Genomic DNA, 15,269 nt, shown 5'->3' with positions numbered 1-15,269 from the left:
AGTGAAAGTTTGCTTATTACCTCCTCCTCGATAACTTTTTTTAGCCCTTTTACTTAAGCAACAGGTAGAGGTCTGAAGGATGGTGGAAGGGAGCTGAAAAACATGTCAGTGAGTAGTAAGAGTCATTCAGCATTTTTATTGTATATATGAACTTTATTGGGAATTTAAAGTCTTTTTTGATAGTAGTGTGAATTAATCTTTTTCTACATTTTTTCCCATTTTCTCCACATTTCTTTTTGTCAGTGAGCCTATAGCTAACAATGAACATATTTGCAACAACAATAATGTACAACAAAATAAATACCCACCCAAGAGCAACCAAAAACTCAAGACTTAATTTGACATTAGGCTGTAAGGTTGGAAGAATGGAAAGAGAATATATATAAATGTAATCAAATAAATCATCCTAGCAAATATGTTTCTGTCTTATTCACACACACACACACACACACACACGTCTCTGTTGTCCCTGTGGGTGCTTATTGATACCTTTAGATAACTTTCTCAAAAAGATAGGTAGACTCTAGAAGAACTTATATTTACTATATTATGAAAAAATAAAACAAGAAAAGAAGATCCATTAACCTAGGCTTTCACTATTTAAAATGTCTATCAGAGATGCTTAGTTATATTGTGTGTTTAGTTTCAGTTTTTAGTGACATTATTGAAATGTTATAACCAGTTTTTCAGATGTAGAGACTATAGAGATCCTTAAGAATACTAAGGTGTCTTTTTTTTTCCTGCAGAATCTTTGTATTTGCCCATTCAGTATTGTTACTTAAAAATAATGATTTGAATGGAAATGGTGTTTTTGCAGTTCTTAAGAGATGTTATACACTTGTTTCATATTTTGCTTGTACTTTAAAAATTACATCTATGTCTTCTGTTCAGTATACATTTTATTATGAAAAATATTAATTCTAGGATAAAGACACATTCTTTTAAAAAATTATCTTAAAATGTTAATGTATGCTCAATCTAAAACTTCTTTAAATTTTTTTTCAGTATATTGATTTTTCTCTCATTTTTTCTTCCCTAGTGGTCATATGCTTTAGAAAAGCCCAACACTGGCAGCATATTTAACATTGCGTGGTCAATTGATGGCACTCAGATCGCTGGAGCCTGTGGAAATGGGCATGTTGTTTTTGCACATGTGGTGGAACAACGTTGGGAGTGGAAAAATTTCCAAGTGACATTAACTAAACGAAGAACCATGCAGGTATCATTATGTTTGTTCCATGGTTGATTAAACCTGTTTCTTTTCACATTAGCTCACTATACAGAATATGAAATTATCTTCACCAATTATATTTAAATCAGGTTTATAAAAATTTAGAAATATTTTAACTATGCCATTAATAACTTTTTCATGACATAAGGTAAGGACCTTTCACTTAGTGGAACCCAAGTACCCACAGCTGCTGTGGTTGTGGGGTTGAGGCAGGGATGGTGAAACTTGAAACATTAGCAAATATGTGGATTCGGTTGAGGAAGGAGGGAAGAAATTGTCACAAGTTAGATCTAACTCTTGGGGCTGACCCCATGGCAGGCCTAGCCTGCTAGTCACTATTAGGCTTACATTATTGTATTTATTTATAATTGTATAAGCTTATTTAACCTGATTTAAAAATTTTTTTTTCCTTTTAAGAATTACCTAAGGCAAGCCAAAGTGGGAAGATGGTAGGAAGTTCTTACTGGGAGTAAGGAAGAGAAAAACAGGTACTTTTGTAGTATAAGAAGCCTGGAAGGTTGGGATGTGGCAATGGAGGTAGATGGAAATGTTCAGGTCAGAGAACTCCAGTGGGACAGATTATCTGTGTAATTGTAAGATTCTTAAGGGCACAGTACTATACTTCAAGCCCAGTGTCTTACATATAATGAACGCTCAACAAATATTTTAAAAGTTGACAAAAGGTAGGAGGAAGAAGCCATAGACAATGTACCAGTGGCAAACCGTCTGCCAGAGAAAGAGGAACTGTACCTTCTAACTCTTCTTCTGCCTGTCTGTATCAGTTGCCTCTGTCTTCATATTCAGACTTCAGATTATTATAATTATTTGGATGCATATATCTTATAATTTCTAGATTTACCCAAATACTCTTTAGCCTAAGTATCCAGATTTTTTAATTTGGATATGATCATTAGATTCATAATAATTAGGTACAGTATAGTTTTTCTTTGTTCTGTTTACTTATTTTTAAATTTTTAAACTTTTTATTATGAAAAATGTTAATACATACACAGAATTAGAATAGCACAATGAATCTTTAGGGTACTCATCACCCAGCCCTAACAACCAACAATCCATGATCAAGCCTGCCCCATCCATATTCATATCTTCCTCCTTTCCCAATTATTTTGAATTCAATTCAGATATCATATTTTATTTGTAAAATTTTCAGAATACAGCTAAAAGGTAAGGACTCAACATACCATTATTGTACCTTAAAAATAATAATTCCTTAATATTATCAAATATCAGGGATGCTGGGTGGCTCAGTGGTCACGCACCTGCCTTCGGCCCAGGGCGTAATCTTGGAGTCCTGGGATTGAGCCCCACATTGGGCTCCCTGCATGGAGCCTGCTTCTCTCTCTGCCTGTGTCTCCGCCTCTCTCTCTGTGTCTCTCATGAATAAATAAATAAAATCTTTTAAAAAATTTATCAAATATCCAGGAAGTGTTCAAAGTTTCAGTTGTTTTCTACATGTCACATTTTTTACAGTTTGTTTGTTTGAATCAGGATCCAAAATGGTTTACATGTTGCATGCAGTTGGCTGACATGTTTTAAGTATCTTAATCTGTTGGTTCTCCTTCCATCTCTGTTTTCACCCGTGCAGTTTATTTGTTGAAGAAACCAAATTGTCCAGCAGTTTCCCACGGTCTGGACTTTACTAAATGTATCCCTATGGTGTAGTTTGAAATACTCTTCTGTCTTCTGTATTTCCTGTAAATTAATTTTTGTATCTAGATGATGTTATGTATAAATAGATATTTCTGTTAATTAACCTGAGATCCAAAACATTATTTATAGTATTGTATCTATGACAAAGACTTGCATTGTGAATTCTAATCAATTGATTTGAGGACATGATTATTTTATTCAAAATAGTGCTTGGGGAACTAGCTAATATAGTATTGCTCAAACAAATTCTAACCTTAATTTCAAAAATACCCCAAGATGAGAATATATCTAAAAAGAGGAATTTTTCTTTCACAATAAAAAGATGTCATCCTAGAGATGAGAGAATTTTTACATGAGATAAAATGAACAGTGGATGTGCTGAAATAATTTATCTAATCCAAATTGTCTTTATACTTAAAATAATGTTTTTAAATGATCTTTCAAAGTTTTAGAACTAGAACACTACTTTAATTTTTTTAAAGGTTTTATTTATTTATTTGACAGAGAGCGAGAGAGCAGACTTCTTCTGATCAGGGAGCCCAGAGTCCTGGGATCATGACCTGAGCCGAAGGCAGACAATTAACTGGCTGAGCCACCCAATAGCCCCTATTTTTTTTTTTTATTTTTCATTTATTCATGATAGACAGAGAGAGAGAGGCAGAGACACAGGCAGAGGGGGAGAAGCAGGCTCCATGCAGGGAGCCTGACGCGGGACTCTATCCCGGACTCCAGGATCACGCCCTGGGCCAAAGGCAGGCGCCAAACCTCTGAGCTACCCAGGGATCCCTAGTAGCCCCTATTTTATTTTTTTTTAAGGTGCTTTATTTTAATCTCTTAGTGATTATAAAACATTTGTATTGCATTTTTCCTAAGTTGGGCCTATTCATTATTTTTTCTTAGAATACTTTCATTCACACATTCAACAGATATTTAGTGATCTCTACTTGCCAAGCATTGGGCTAGGCAATGGGATATACAGTTGTGATGAAACAAATTGGGTCCCTGTTCTCATGGAACCTCCTAGATTTAGTATGTTGAAAATCTTTCTTTTTTTTCATAAATTCATCTCAAATTGATTTAAGGTAAACAATGAAGAAAGAAGTTTATTTCTTCATGTGAAATCAAGAGATAGACTTGAGACATTGTTGGATTCAGAGGCTTAAATGTCAACAGGATTTCATCATTTTCTTTTCCTTGACTTTCCTTTTCTCTGTATTGGTTTTATTTTTCTAAAACTTCTCCCTCGTTTATGGCTTTGATAGTTCCAGGCTTATATTCTATCAACTTCAAGTCCAACAAGAAGAATGCTTTACTCCCCACAGTAATTCCAACAGAAGTCTCAGCATCTGGTCTCATGTGTCAAGTTTAGGTTGAGAGTATTTAGTTGTAGGGGAGGATGAGTCAACACCATCTAAACCTCTTGGATACTGAGAATAATGGAGAGAATAGTTCCCCAAAGGAAAACTAAGGCATGTTTAGCCAGAAAAGAACATTTGATTCTGGGAAGACAAAAACCAACATATCCACTATGGTTTATCCTTTGGCTATTTAGCGACCATACTGTACTATTTATCTATAATTGTGTAATAAATCACCTTAAAGCGTAGTGGCTTAAGGCAGCAACATTTGTTATTTCTCAGTTTCTGTGGGTCAGGAATCTAGGCATAGTTTAGATAGATTTTCTGGCTTAGAGTCTCTCACAAGGGCACAATCAAGGTTTTGGCCAGGGCATTAGTCACATCTGAAGGCTCAACTAGGGGAGTATTTGCTTCTAAGTTCACTGACATGGTTGTTGGCAGGATTTTGTTTATCATTATCCATTGAACTGAGGGACTCAGTTTCTTGTTGACTATTGACTGGAGGCTGCCTTCATTCAGTTCCTTATATGTAGCCTTTCCAAAGGCAGCTCACAACTTGTCAGCTTGTTTCTCAGAGCAAGCAAGAAGGGCCAGAGTGAATGTGAGTAAGACCTAAGTCACAGTTTTTTATAATCTGAATTCAGAAGTGACATCTCAACATTTTTACCTCTTTCTTTCTTTCTTTCTTTCTTTCTTTCTTTCTTTCTTTCTTTCTTTTTCTTTATTTTTTAATTCATTTATCTATTTATTTATTTAAAGATTTTGTTTGTTTATTCGTGAGAGATACAGAGATAGAGAGAGAGAGAGGCAGAGACACAGGCAGAGGGAGAAGCAGGCCCCATGCAGGGAGCCCGACATGGGACTCGATCCTGGGTCTCCAGGATCACACCCTGGGCCAAAGGTGGTGCTAAACCTCTGAGCCACCAGGGCTGCCCTCTTTTTTTTTTTTAAAGGTTTTATTTACTCATTCATGATAGACATACACAGAGAGACAGAGAGGGGCAGAGACACAGGCAGAGGGAGAAGCAGGCCCCATGCCGGGAGCCCAACGTGGGACTCTAAACTGGGACTCCAGGATCACGCCCTGGGCCCAAGGCAGGCGCTAAACTGCTGAGCCACCCAGGGATCTCCTTTACCACTTTCTATTCACTAAAAGCAAGCTACTAGATCCAATCCACACGAAAGTGGAAAGGGGTGTGTGTGTGTGTGTGTGTGTGTGTGTGTGTGTACAGGCTCAGAGGCACTTTACTAGCCACTTTATATAACTAATGCAGTTATTCTATATGCAATTGAAAACAAACCCATCCCTCTCTAAAAGAAGATAATTTACACTCATCCACTTATTCCATCCAGTTCTAAATCACTGGTCTGGAAAACTATAAATAAATGTGAATTTTACTTATTCTTCTCCCTCCTCCCCTATTCCTAACTTACAGTGCTGAAGGGGAAAACAGGATGGTGCAATGAAAACAATTTGGAAAAGAGGAGAGGGAAAACAACATGCTGAGATTACCAGGTCCATAGCTAAAATCTAGCTGGCCAAGAATATACTGAGAACTCTTTTTCTTTGCAGTAGAGTTAGTTGCTTGGTTAATTTGGCAACAATCTGGTGTGCTTTTCTAGGAAGATCTCCCACTTGGGAGGATTCCATTTCTGTGGACTACATTTTAGCAGTCCTTAGTTTTGTTGTAAGGTGGGGCCATGGATTGTCATAGGAACTGAACAATCACATTTCTTTGTCCAGTTTAGAGTTTTACAATTTCCTTGGAAGCTTAGTAGACTGTTGGTTGGTTTGCATTTCATTAATTCAGAAACCAGGCATCATGTTGAGTCCAAATTGTTAAATATAGACTGACCTGGCAGTTGCTCCCTAGCAGTAGGCTTTATTGTCTTACCTAACTCCATGGACCTCAACTGGTTTCTGTGTACAGCAACCTGGAGAGAGAAGTTTTCTTCCTTTGCCCTTTGCCTTCAGGCTGAATCTTAGTGGATAATTCTTTCTAAAAGGAATAGTTGATGTCTTTGTTAGGAAGAAATGCCTAGAGGGGAGAGGGTACTGGTGAAGGAGATGAAGCATTTCTCAGGTCTCAACTTTACCTTTTTCCTCTCCTGCTACTCTCAGTTTAGCAAGGGGCACAGCTTTGGCTTTTAATAGTTGCCATAATTCAAGATTACTTTATTTTTAGTCACTTTATCTTTCATAAAGATAAGAATTAATAATAGACTGATTTTGAGAATTAAATGAAATGATATATGTAAAAAAAATAAATGGTAAGTATTGCTATGATTATATCTATGTATAGGATTAAATGAGTATTTTGGAAATGTGGAAACAGAATTTTGGGGCTTATGTCAATCTGAGGAGTCTAAATATTATAGTCAGGTAGAAGTATTAGGTGATACAAGTATCAAGAGGTTAATCTTGGAAGTGCCCTGAATTGAACAGAGTAAATGGATGCATTTTAAAACTCAGCACTTAGGGGCACCTGAGTGGCTCAGTTGGTTGGGCATCCAACTCCTTTTTTTTTTTTTTTTTTTTTAATTTGAGAGAGAGAGCGAGAGAGAGAGAGAGAGAGCAAGCACAAGTGAGTGGAGGAACAGAGGGAGAAGCAGATTCCCTACTGAGAGCATGGAGTCTACGGCAGGGCTTGATCCTGGGACCCTGGGATCATGACCTGATCCGAAAGTTGACGCTTAACCAACTGAGCCACCCAGGCATCTCAAGGGTGTCTAACTCTTGATTTTGGCTCAGGTCATGATCTCCGGGTTCGGGACTCAAGTCCTACCTTAGGCCCTATGCTCAGTGGGGAGTCTCCTTGAGGATTTTCTGCCTCTACCTCTGCCTCTCCCTAGTCTCTCAAAGAAGTAAATAAATCTTTAAAAAAATATAAAATTCAGCACAAGACATTTCTGGTGTGGGATTCACCATAGTTTTGAAATTATAACCATAACTATCAGTGTCTTTAGTTTTGTTTTTATGGCTGAGATGTTTTATTCCTGTTTAGTTCTATCTAGTGTTCCAGATTCACAAAAAAGGAAGTTCCCCCATGGGAAGCTTTAGGCAAATATGAATTTTAAGAAATCTGTTTATAATTTGAATAATGGCAGAGGCTTATACAATCATACTGTTAAATATTGAATTTCCCTAAACTTATATTAATGGCCAGCTTGTTTCACTGTGTATCATGTTGCTGTAAAGAAACTATCATTTAACTTACTTTAAAATTTTTCATTTCATTCCATTAGCTTTTAAAATATTTTTAAGATGATGGTATTTTGGGCCTTTAAAAAAGTCTCTGGGAACCTAGACTTCTGGTGAAGATGGTGTCATAAGTTCACACTTGGAAGAAAGAGACATACATTTGGCTCCAAAGAGATCAATACTATATGAAATATATGTATTTTTAGAAAGACTTATCTGGACTCAAAAACAAGATAAACATCTCTGTGGAGCAGAAATGGCACAAAAATGGAGAGTGTGAATTTTCTTACCTGCTTGACTCCTGGTCCAGAAACAGGGAGGCAAAGGCAGCAAAGAGAGTGGCTCTGTTAGCTAAAAGTACTTGAAGTGAGGCGAGTGGCCTGTTTTAGGTCTCTTTACAATGAGAGCATGGGAATCTGTAAGGTTAGTTGTCTTCTCCCCTTCATGAAAGACCTCAAAAAGTCTTGGATTTAAGGAGAGACTTGCAGAGCTGCCACTTGCAGTCATGGCCTTCTCAATTCTGGGAGACCCATTCACTTAGCCCTGGAGTTGTGTAGTATATAACCTGCTGCACACTCATCCATGGCTTTGCAGATGCAACTCAGCCTTCTCACTGAAAGCACTCTTCACATTTTTGTTTTGAGTAAAAACTGGGTGATTTCTGAGACCAGTGTTGCTTCTACAACCTTCTCAAATAGGAGTGTTTTTTTTCTTTATGCCAGGTATTACAGGGTCCGGAGATTGGGTGAGTGTCTCCCTTATTGCTGATTTCAAGGCACATTTTTTCTTCCTTAAACAACACCGGTTCTTTGAAGTACCTACCATCAGACTACTCCCCCTTTTGTAAACATTTCATCTGCTCACTGAAGAGTGAAGCAAACATATCAGTGTCTTTTTCTTTAACATTAGTCCAGCATCACTCTTTTTAATTAAGACTTTTTAAAAGTGTCTAAAAGATGAAACTATGTTTTAACATAACCATAGTAGCATTTCACATTTCTTTAGTTGCTGCCTAAATATACATTTCTTTGATAATAGGTCCCACTTCTCCACTTATTTTCTAAATATATATTTATATAGTTATTTTGTTTATATCAGGAAACAAAGTTCCTCGTTGCATTTAGTTAATTTGTCTCTTCAGTCTTTTTAAATCTGAAGAAGCAATTTCTTCTCCTTATTTGTTTAAGAAATCAGGTGGTTTGTTTTACTGAATTTTTCTGTTTCCTGTTTGCATCCCTATGGTATGATTCCATTTAACATGTTCATCTAGCCCCTGTATTTCCTTCAGACTGGTTATTAGATTTAGAGCCTTGATTAGTATAAAGAACTCATTGGGGATGCCTGGGTGGCTCAGCCGTTGAGCATCTGCCTTTGGCTCAGGGAGTGACCTGGTATCCCAGGATTGAGTCCCGCATCTGGCTCCCTGCGTGGAGCCTGCTTCTCCCACTGCCTCTGGCTCTGGCTCTCTCTCTGTGTCTCTAATGAATAAATAAATAATTAGAAAAAAAAAAAAAAAGAACTCATTGTAAGTAATGCTGTGGACTTCCTATTGCATCATGTCAAGAGACACATAGTCTGCTTATCTCTCTTTTAGTGATGTTATGGTTAATCAGTATGTTAGGTACTGTAAGTCTGATTTATCAATCACAGAAAGAAGCCTGAAGAGCTCTTTAGGCTTTTACTTTTATATTTTTAGCAGCCATTGATAATACTTGTCTAGAACCATGTTTCACTGAGATTTGCAAAATGGTAATCTTGTCATTCTACCATTCCTTTTGCATTATTAGCTAAAGTTCTTACATAAAACACTGACTTTTCAACCATTTGGTTGTCCTGAAGTAAGACAATTCTCAAGTACTTTCTGTATTTACCAGTTTTCAAATAATGAGTTGATTTCCCAATGAGTTTTGTTGTTGTTGATGATGATGATATTATCATTATAAATTTGCAGATTTTAACATTTTTATGTGTTTCAATCCGTTGCAGTCATTATTCTTTTTTTTTTTTTAAGATTTATTTATTTATTTATTTATTTATTTATTTATTTATTCATGATAGTCACACAGAGAGAGACAGAGAGGCAGAGACACAGGCAGAGAGAGAAGCAGGCTCCATGCACCGGGAGCCCGACGTGGGATTCGATCCCGGGTCTCCAGGATCGCGCCCCGGGCCAAAGGCAGGCGCCAAACCGCTGCGCCACCCAGGGATCCCAGTCATTATTCTTTTTAATGCTAAAATGGTCCCCATCTTTGGCCTTTTTAACTATCATACACACACACACACACACACACACATACACCCCTACCTACACGCATATATACATACACACACATATCTATCATGCATACATATATATTAAACTATATCCTAAAATATAGTTTAAAATAGCAACATTAATATTATTCTAATAATTATGATACTGAATACTGTTTTAGATTTCTTGTTTTGATTTTATAACATATCATAGACAGGGCCCACCCCAACTGCCCAGGACTCCTGTTATCTCTATACCTAGCAAGCATCCCGGATGCTGCCCCATCTTGGGTTCATGATGGACGACAAGAGGGCATCTGCCAGCAGGGTGGTTCAAGTAGTCAACCTGCATACTCTGTTAATATGGTACCTTGACAGAAGAGACAATATTAAACCCAGTGATCAGAAGTTTTCAAATCAGTAGGACCACTATCTCACTTATCTTCAGTTTCACAGCATTCTAAAGAAAGCAAACCACCTGATTTGCTGATGCATTGGGGTCCACCAGACACTACAAAAATAATAAAAATATTATCTCAGAAATACAGAAGGAAACTTGTGTCTCAAGAAGAAATTGAATTTATCCAATATGGAGGTCCAGAATAATGACTGACAGTTTGTTTGTCATCAGACAAAAGAATAGTCTTTACAGTAAAGGACTTCTGAAATGGCACATGAGAATTTATACAGTAAACAACTTGAATAAATAATCTGTAAAAAAATGAAATATACAAAATTTAGGTGGACACTTGTATCTCCTAATATATGTATTTTGGTCAGCTTCTCCATAAGCTTACCTAATTGTTTATATACTGATTAAAGTATACATTTAAAAAAAAAACAAATCGGGGATCACTGGGTGGTGCAGCGGTTTGGCGCCTGCCTTTGGCCCAGGGCGCGATCCTGGAGACCTGGGATCAAATCCCACGTCGGGCTCCCGGTGCATGGAGCCTGCTTCTCCCTCTGCCTGTGTCTCTGCCTCTCTCTCTCTCTCTCTCTGTGTGACTATCATAAATAAATAAAAATTAAAAAAAAACAAATCTATATACTTCATGTCCTTCCATTTAGTAGATAAAAGGTATTATATTATACACATTGTTTTGCATCTTGCATTTTCACCTTATACTATATCCTAGAGATCACTCTGTAGATCTTATTTCTTTTTAGAGCTGTATAGTATTCCACTATGTGAATATGTCATAGTTTATTTAGTCTGTCACTTGTTGATAGACATTTGGGCTGTTTCCAGTCTTGTGCTATTACCAATAGTGCTGTATATAGTAATAGCCTTTCATGTGTGTGTTATTTCATGATTTTGCTTATCTTTGTGATAGAATTCTAGAAATAGCACTGCTAGGTCAAGGAATAATTTTGCTTTCTCTGTTGTGGTAGTTTTCGTGGGGTTGGGAACTGGAGAGTAGATAATAAAAATATAACGTGCCTTATAGGTATAAGTGCTTGGAAGAAGTTCTTAAAAGAAGTTTGACTTTATCTTTTTATCTTTGTTTTCATACCTTTTCATTCTTCCTGAATACTATAATTAATTGTCACAGTGTATTTAGAAAGATGATAACATTTTGAGGGGAATTGAAAGAAATGCTAACTTTGAAGTACAATTAATCTCTTTTTTTTCTGCTTTCCCGTCTTACTACAATGTCCTACCGATTCTGGTATTGACAAGAGATTAGACACATTTAACTTGCTCAACATTTTTCTTAGTTTGTTGCAGATCATCCATCAACTTCAAGGTTGTTAGCAGATACTGCCAAGTATTGAAATCCTTGCTAACTTTATTCTGTTACTTTTATAACTGTTTAACTATCATAAGTAAACTTTTTATTTATTTGTTACTTCATGCTTAGCTTTCTTAGATTTCATCTGTGTTTTAACATATGGAAATACTTGTGCCCCTCTGTGCAGCTTGACGTCACTATGCACTTGGTATCTATACTCATACCTCCAACTCCATTTTGATTTTTAAGAATTATTATATATCTTTTTTTAGAACTTAAATTTTAAGGTGAAACCTAGCTCTAAAAAGAGATATTCTTACGTTTGGGCAGAAATCATATAGTCTCTTTCTAACTATATGCCATTTATATTTTTTACTCTATCTCGATGTTATAGCATTTTTCAACTTATTTCTTCATTGCTACATCATTCAGATTAGCTTTTGGGTTAGAAATCTACTTATTTCTAAGAAGTTTTCTATGTCTTTCTTTTGTTGGTTGATTTTTATACTCCAATATGTCATCTTATGCCTAGTTCCTATTGAATTCTTTCTTATAAATAATCCAGAGTGCATTGAATTTATTTTATGCTTCAAAATCTTGCTAACTTACTTAATTAAAATTTTGTGTATTTTAATGTTGTTTGTTGGTATTTCATTTTTCCTTGTTTAGGTTCGTAACGTTCTTAATGATGCAGTGGATTTACTGGAATTCCGTGACAGAGTCATTAAAGCATCTTTGAACTATGCACACTTAGTTGTTTCAACATCTCTTCAATGTTATGTGTTCTCGTAAGCATCTTGCATTTCTTAAAAATCCAGAATTTTGTCTGTTGATGAGGAATTTATTTTCAAGCTTTCATATCAGCATGGTTTCATTTTAAACTTACTTTTTTAAAACCTAACATCCTGAATTTACTCCCAACCAGGAAGTGATTTAAAAATTAGCTATAGGCAGTGAAAAGAAATCTAATAAAGTTTGTACATCAGAGGTTAATAACCATTTTAATTATGGAAAATACTTCCTCTGAAATAGGTTTTACTCTTACTTTACTCACAGTTCTAAGGAATTCAGTATAACTTGATTTCAAAGCCCAGAGAAGCTGCTGATAAATGATGGGAAAAGGACCTACCTAGCCACTAGAAGAGAGGGGACAGCTAGCAGCCCGACAACAGGCTGAAAGATGTTCAGTAAGGACACAAGTAGATATTTAGGCTTAATATTGTAACCTTGGGTAATCATGGAGGTTTATATTGAAAATCCAGAGTTGTCTAGAAATGATGAAAGAAAATATATTCAATCTACTTTGTATTAGAAAGCAGGGAATAATTCAGTACCTCCAGGAAACTTGTGCCTAAAACAAACATACTTGGTATTTTTCAAAATTTAACTCAGTACGTGCTGACAATTGTTGAACCAGCTTTCTGAAAACCAACCAACCAGCTTGACTTGCCGTGTTTGCCTATTTCTATGATGTAAATACTTCTAAGGCTGATTTCAGAATACCAATATGATGTCACTGAAGGCAGAATTGAAAAGAGATGCATAGTAGCAAACCATTATATAGAATTGCTACCATATAGATACAACAGATGTAGATGTTTCTTACATGAAAGAGAAGGAGCAACAGTAAGAATTTGGGAAAAGTCAAGAAACATACCAAGTTGAACAGTTGCTATATAGGGAAGGGATTATAGAATGTGAAGAAATTTCACAATCACTTAGTGCACATAGTCATTTGAATAATTAATTTTCATGGAGTTGAGGAAAAATACAGAAGATATTTTCAGTTTAATGGTCTGTTTGAAGAAAGGTAGGGTCCTTAACCACCCCAAATTGAAGGGTTTACTCTGCTAGTTTTGGTGGCAATGACATAATGTTTGAATCCATAGGATTAGTCTCATATGTTACTCATATTAGAGATTGCTTTTTAAAATGCTTACCAAAAGTTTAGCAGCTGTTATTTAAATTTTTTTGTCACTCTACTTTTCACCTACTAGTTAATATATGGCAAAATATAAGATTGCTTTTTTCTTTTCTGGCTTAGTCTTGCCTCCCTCTCTTGTCAAGACATTTATTAAGGTACAAAATATTCATTAAAGTGAAATACCAGGAAGCAGTAGTGGAAATGAGGTAGTGCTGAGGCCTATCATCAACCAAATATATTGCATCAAATTAAAAAACCTACTAGTATTTTTATTTTATTTATGTATTAAATATTTTATTTTTAAGTAATCTCTACACTATGGAGCTCAAACTCACAACTACGAGATCAAGAATTGCATGCTCTACCAACTGAGCCAGCCAGAGGCCCCAAAAAACCTACTAGTATTTTAGATAATGGCAACTATCATTTATTGAGCACTATTATACTATCTTTTATGGTCATGGTCGAGTATTATTGAGTGTGTTGAGTATTATTATTATTCCCATTTTACAAGATGAAGAAAACTAAAGGACACACAGAGTATATCAGTAACTCACCCTAGGTCAAATTACTTAGCTTCTTTACTGAAGAAAGAGCTGGAGTTTAACTCCATGTTCTTAATAACTGTTAATCCCTTTTTTAGTAATAAAAATAAACTTTTTAAAGCTAGCATATAAGCAATATAGTGGTTTGTATGAAAAGAAGTTCCAGAAAAAAAGAATAGTATATAAATATTCTCTTAAATTTTCATTTGATTTTTCAAATAATTGTGTAGAAAAATACCCTCACTCTATTCACCAGTATGGCTTAGGGAGTTTATATTTCCATAGCAGGCATATTCTATCCCAGTTGTCATAAATATCAGATATTTTGCAAGGTGACATTTAAAAAACCTCACAGTCACTATTCTTATCAAAGAATGAAGATTAATTTTAATGACTACATAAATGAAGCATGCTATATCTTTTCTAAAGTACAAAGCACATATCTTTATCATACCTTTGAACATCAGACTTACTAATTATTAGTAGTTTATTCATTGTTTTGCTTTGTGTATGCATTTACTTATTGAAATGGGTGTCAGACTGTTTGCATTAGCCAATATTAATTTCCCACCACTGTGCCCACTTACTGCAATCTTCCCCTTCTCTCATTTTCTGGATCTGAATATGAGATTTAATCTGATTTAAGAATTGGTTCCATGAAGGTAATTGAGAGGAATTCAGAATATACAAGAGTAAGAAAACATTTTAAACTGTGAAACTTTGGTGATTGGGATGGGTTTTCAGTTTGTAAATGTTCTCTTCCCTTTTCCTATCTTTGAATCATAATTCACTATAGAAACCAAAGGAGTTTTTTGTTCATTTATTCAATAAACATGGTCAACAGCTTGCATTTATATAGTATTTTGCAGTTTATAGACTGCTTCACAGAAATCTTCCCTCAGACCAACAATAACATTGGGAGACCTATAGGAAAAATATTCATGTTCATAACATTATTGTTATTATAGTTTGTTTGTTCAGTACCTACTATATAACAGGGAGTTAGCTAGACACTTTAGATGAGTTTCCATTATCTCCATTTTACAAATAAGGAAACTGTTGCTTAGGAGGTTAAACTTATTAAGATCATATGACTGACAGGTGGTGAAACCAGATTGCTAATTGTGATTTGGTTAGCCAAAAATGTGTCCTTTCTTCACTATTGCATGCTGCTACTATTTATCAGATGAGAAACATAGGATGACTTGCCCAAATCACAGAGGTAATAAATGACAGAACTTGCACTTAGGATTCCTCAATTCATATACTGTGATATCTAGAATAAACATTTGTTTAATGTTTACTATTGAATACTTATTACTTATACAGAGTTTGATTTCTAGTCAGGGATA

At 35.5% G+C, this 15,269-nt stretch overlaps 1 protein-coding gene and 1 pseudogene across 6 annotated transcripts in view; both read left to right on the top strand.

Annotated features, from left to right (window-relative positions):
* IFT80 (intraflagellar transport 80) overlaps positions 1–15,269 on the top strand; it is a 123,094-nt gene that overhangs the window by 71,654 nt on the left and 36,171 nt on the right. For all 6 annotated transcript variants that reach the window (XM_038583757.1, XM_038583754.1, XM_038583759.1 and 3 more), the window contains 2 exons: positions 1,040–1,219; positions 12,118–12,236. In XM_038583757.1, the coding sequence (XP_038439685.1) occupies positions 1,040–1,219; positions 12,118–12,236 (299 nt within the window). The remainder of the gene's footprint in view (positions 1–1,039; positions 1,220–12,117; positions 12,237–15,269) is intronic.
* On the top strand, positions 10,011–10,451 carry LOC100682894 (annotated as a pseudogene).

The sequence above is a fragment of the Canis lupus genome, chromosome 34, assembly GCF_011100685.1.
Source record: "Canis lupus familiaris isolate Mischka breed German Shepherd chromosome 34, alternate assembly UU_Cfam_GSD_1.0, whole genome shotgun sequence".
In the NCBI taxonomy this organism is placed as follows: Eukaryota; Metazoa; Chordata; class Mammalia; order Carnivora; family Canidae; genus Canis; species Canis lupus.
The sequence above is the reverse complement of the archived record's forward strand: the minus strand, read 5'-3'. Positions and strand labels throughout refer to the sequence as shown.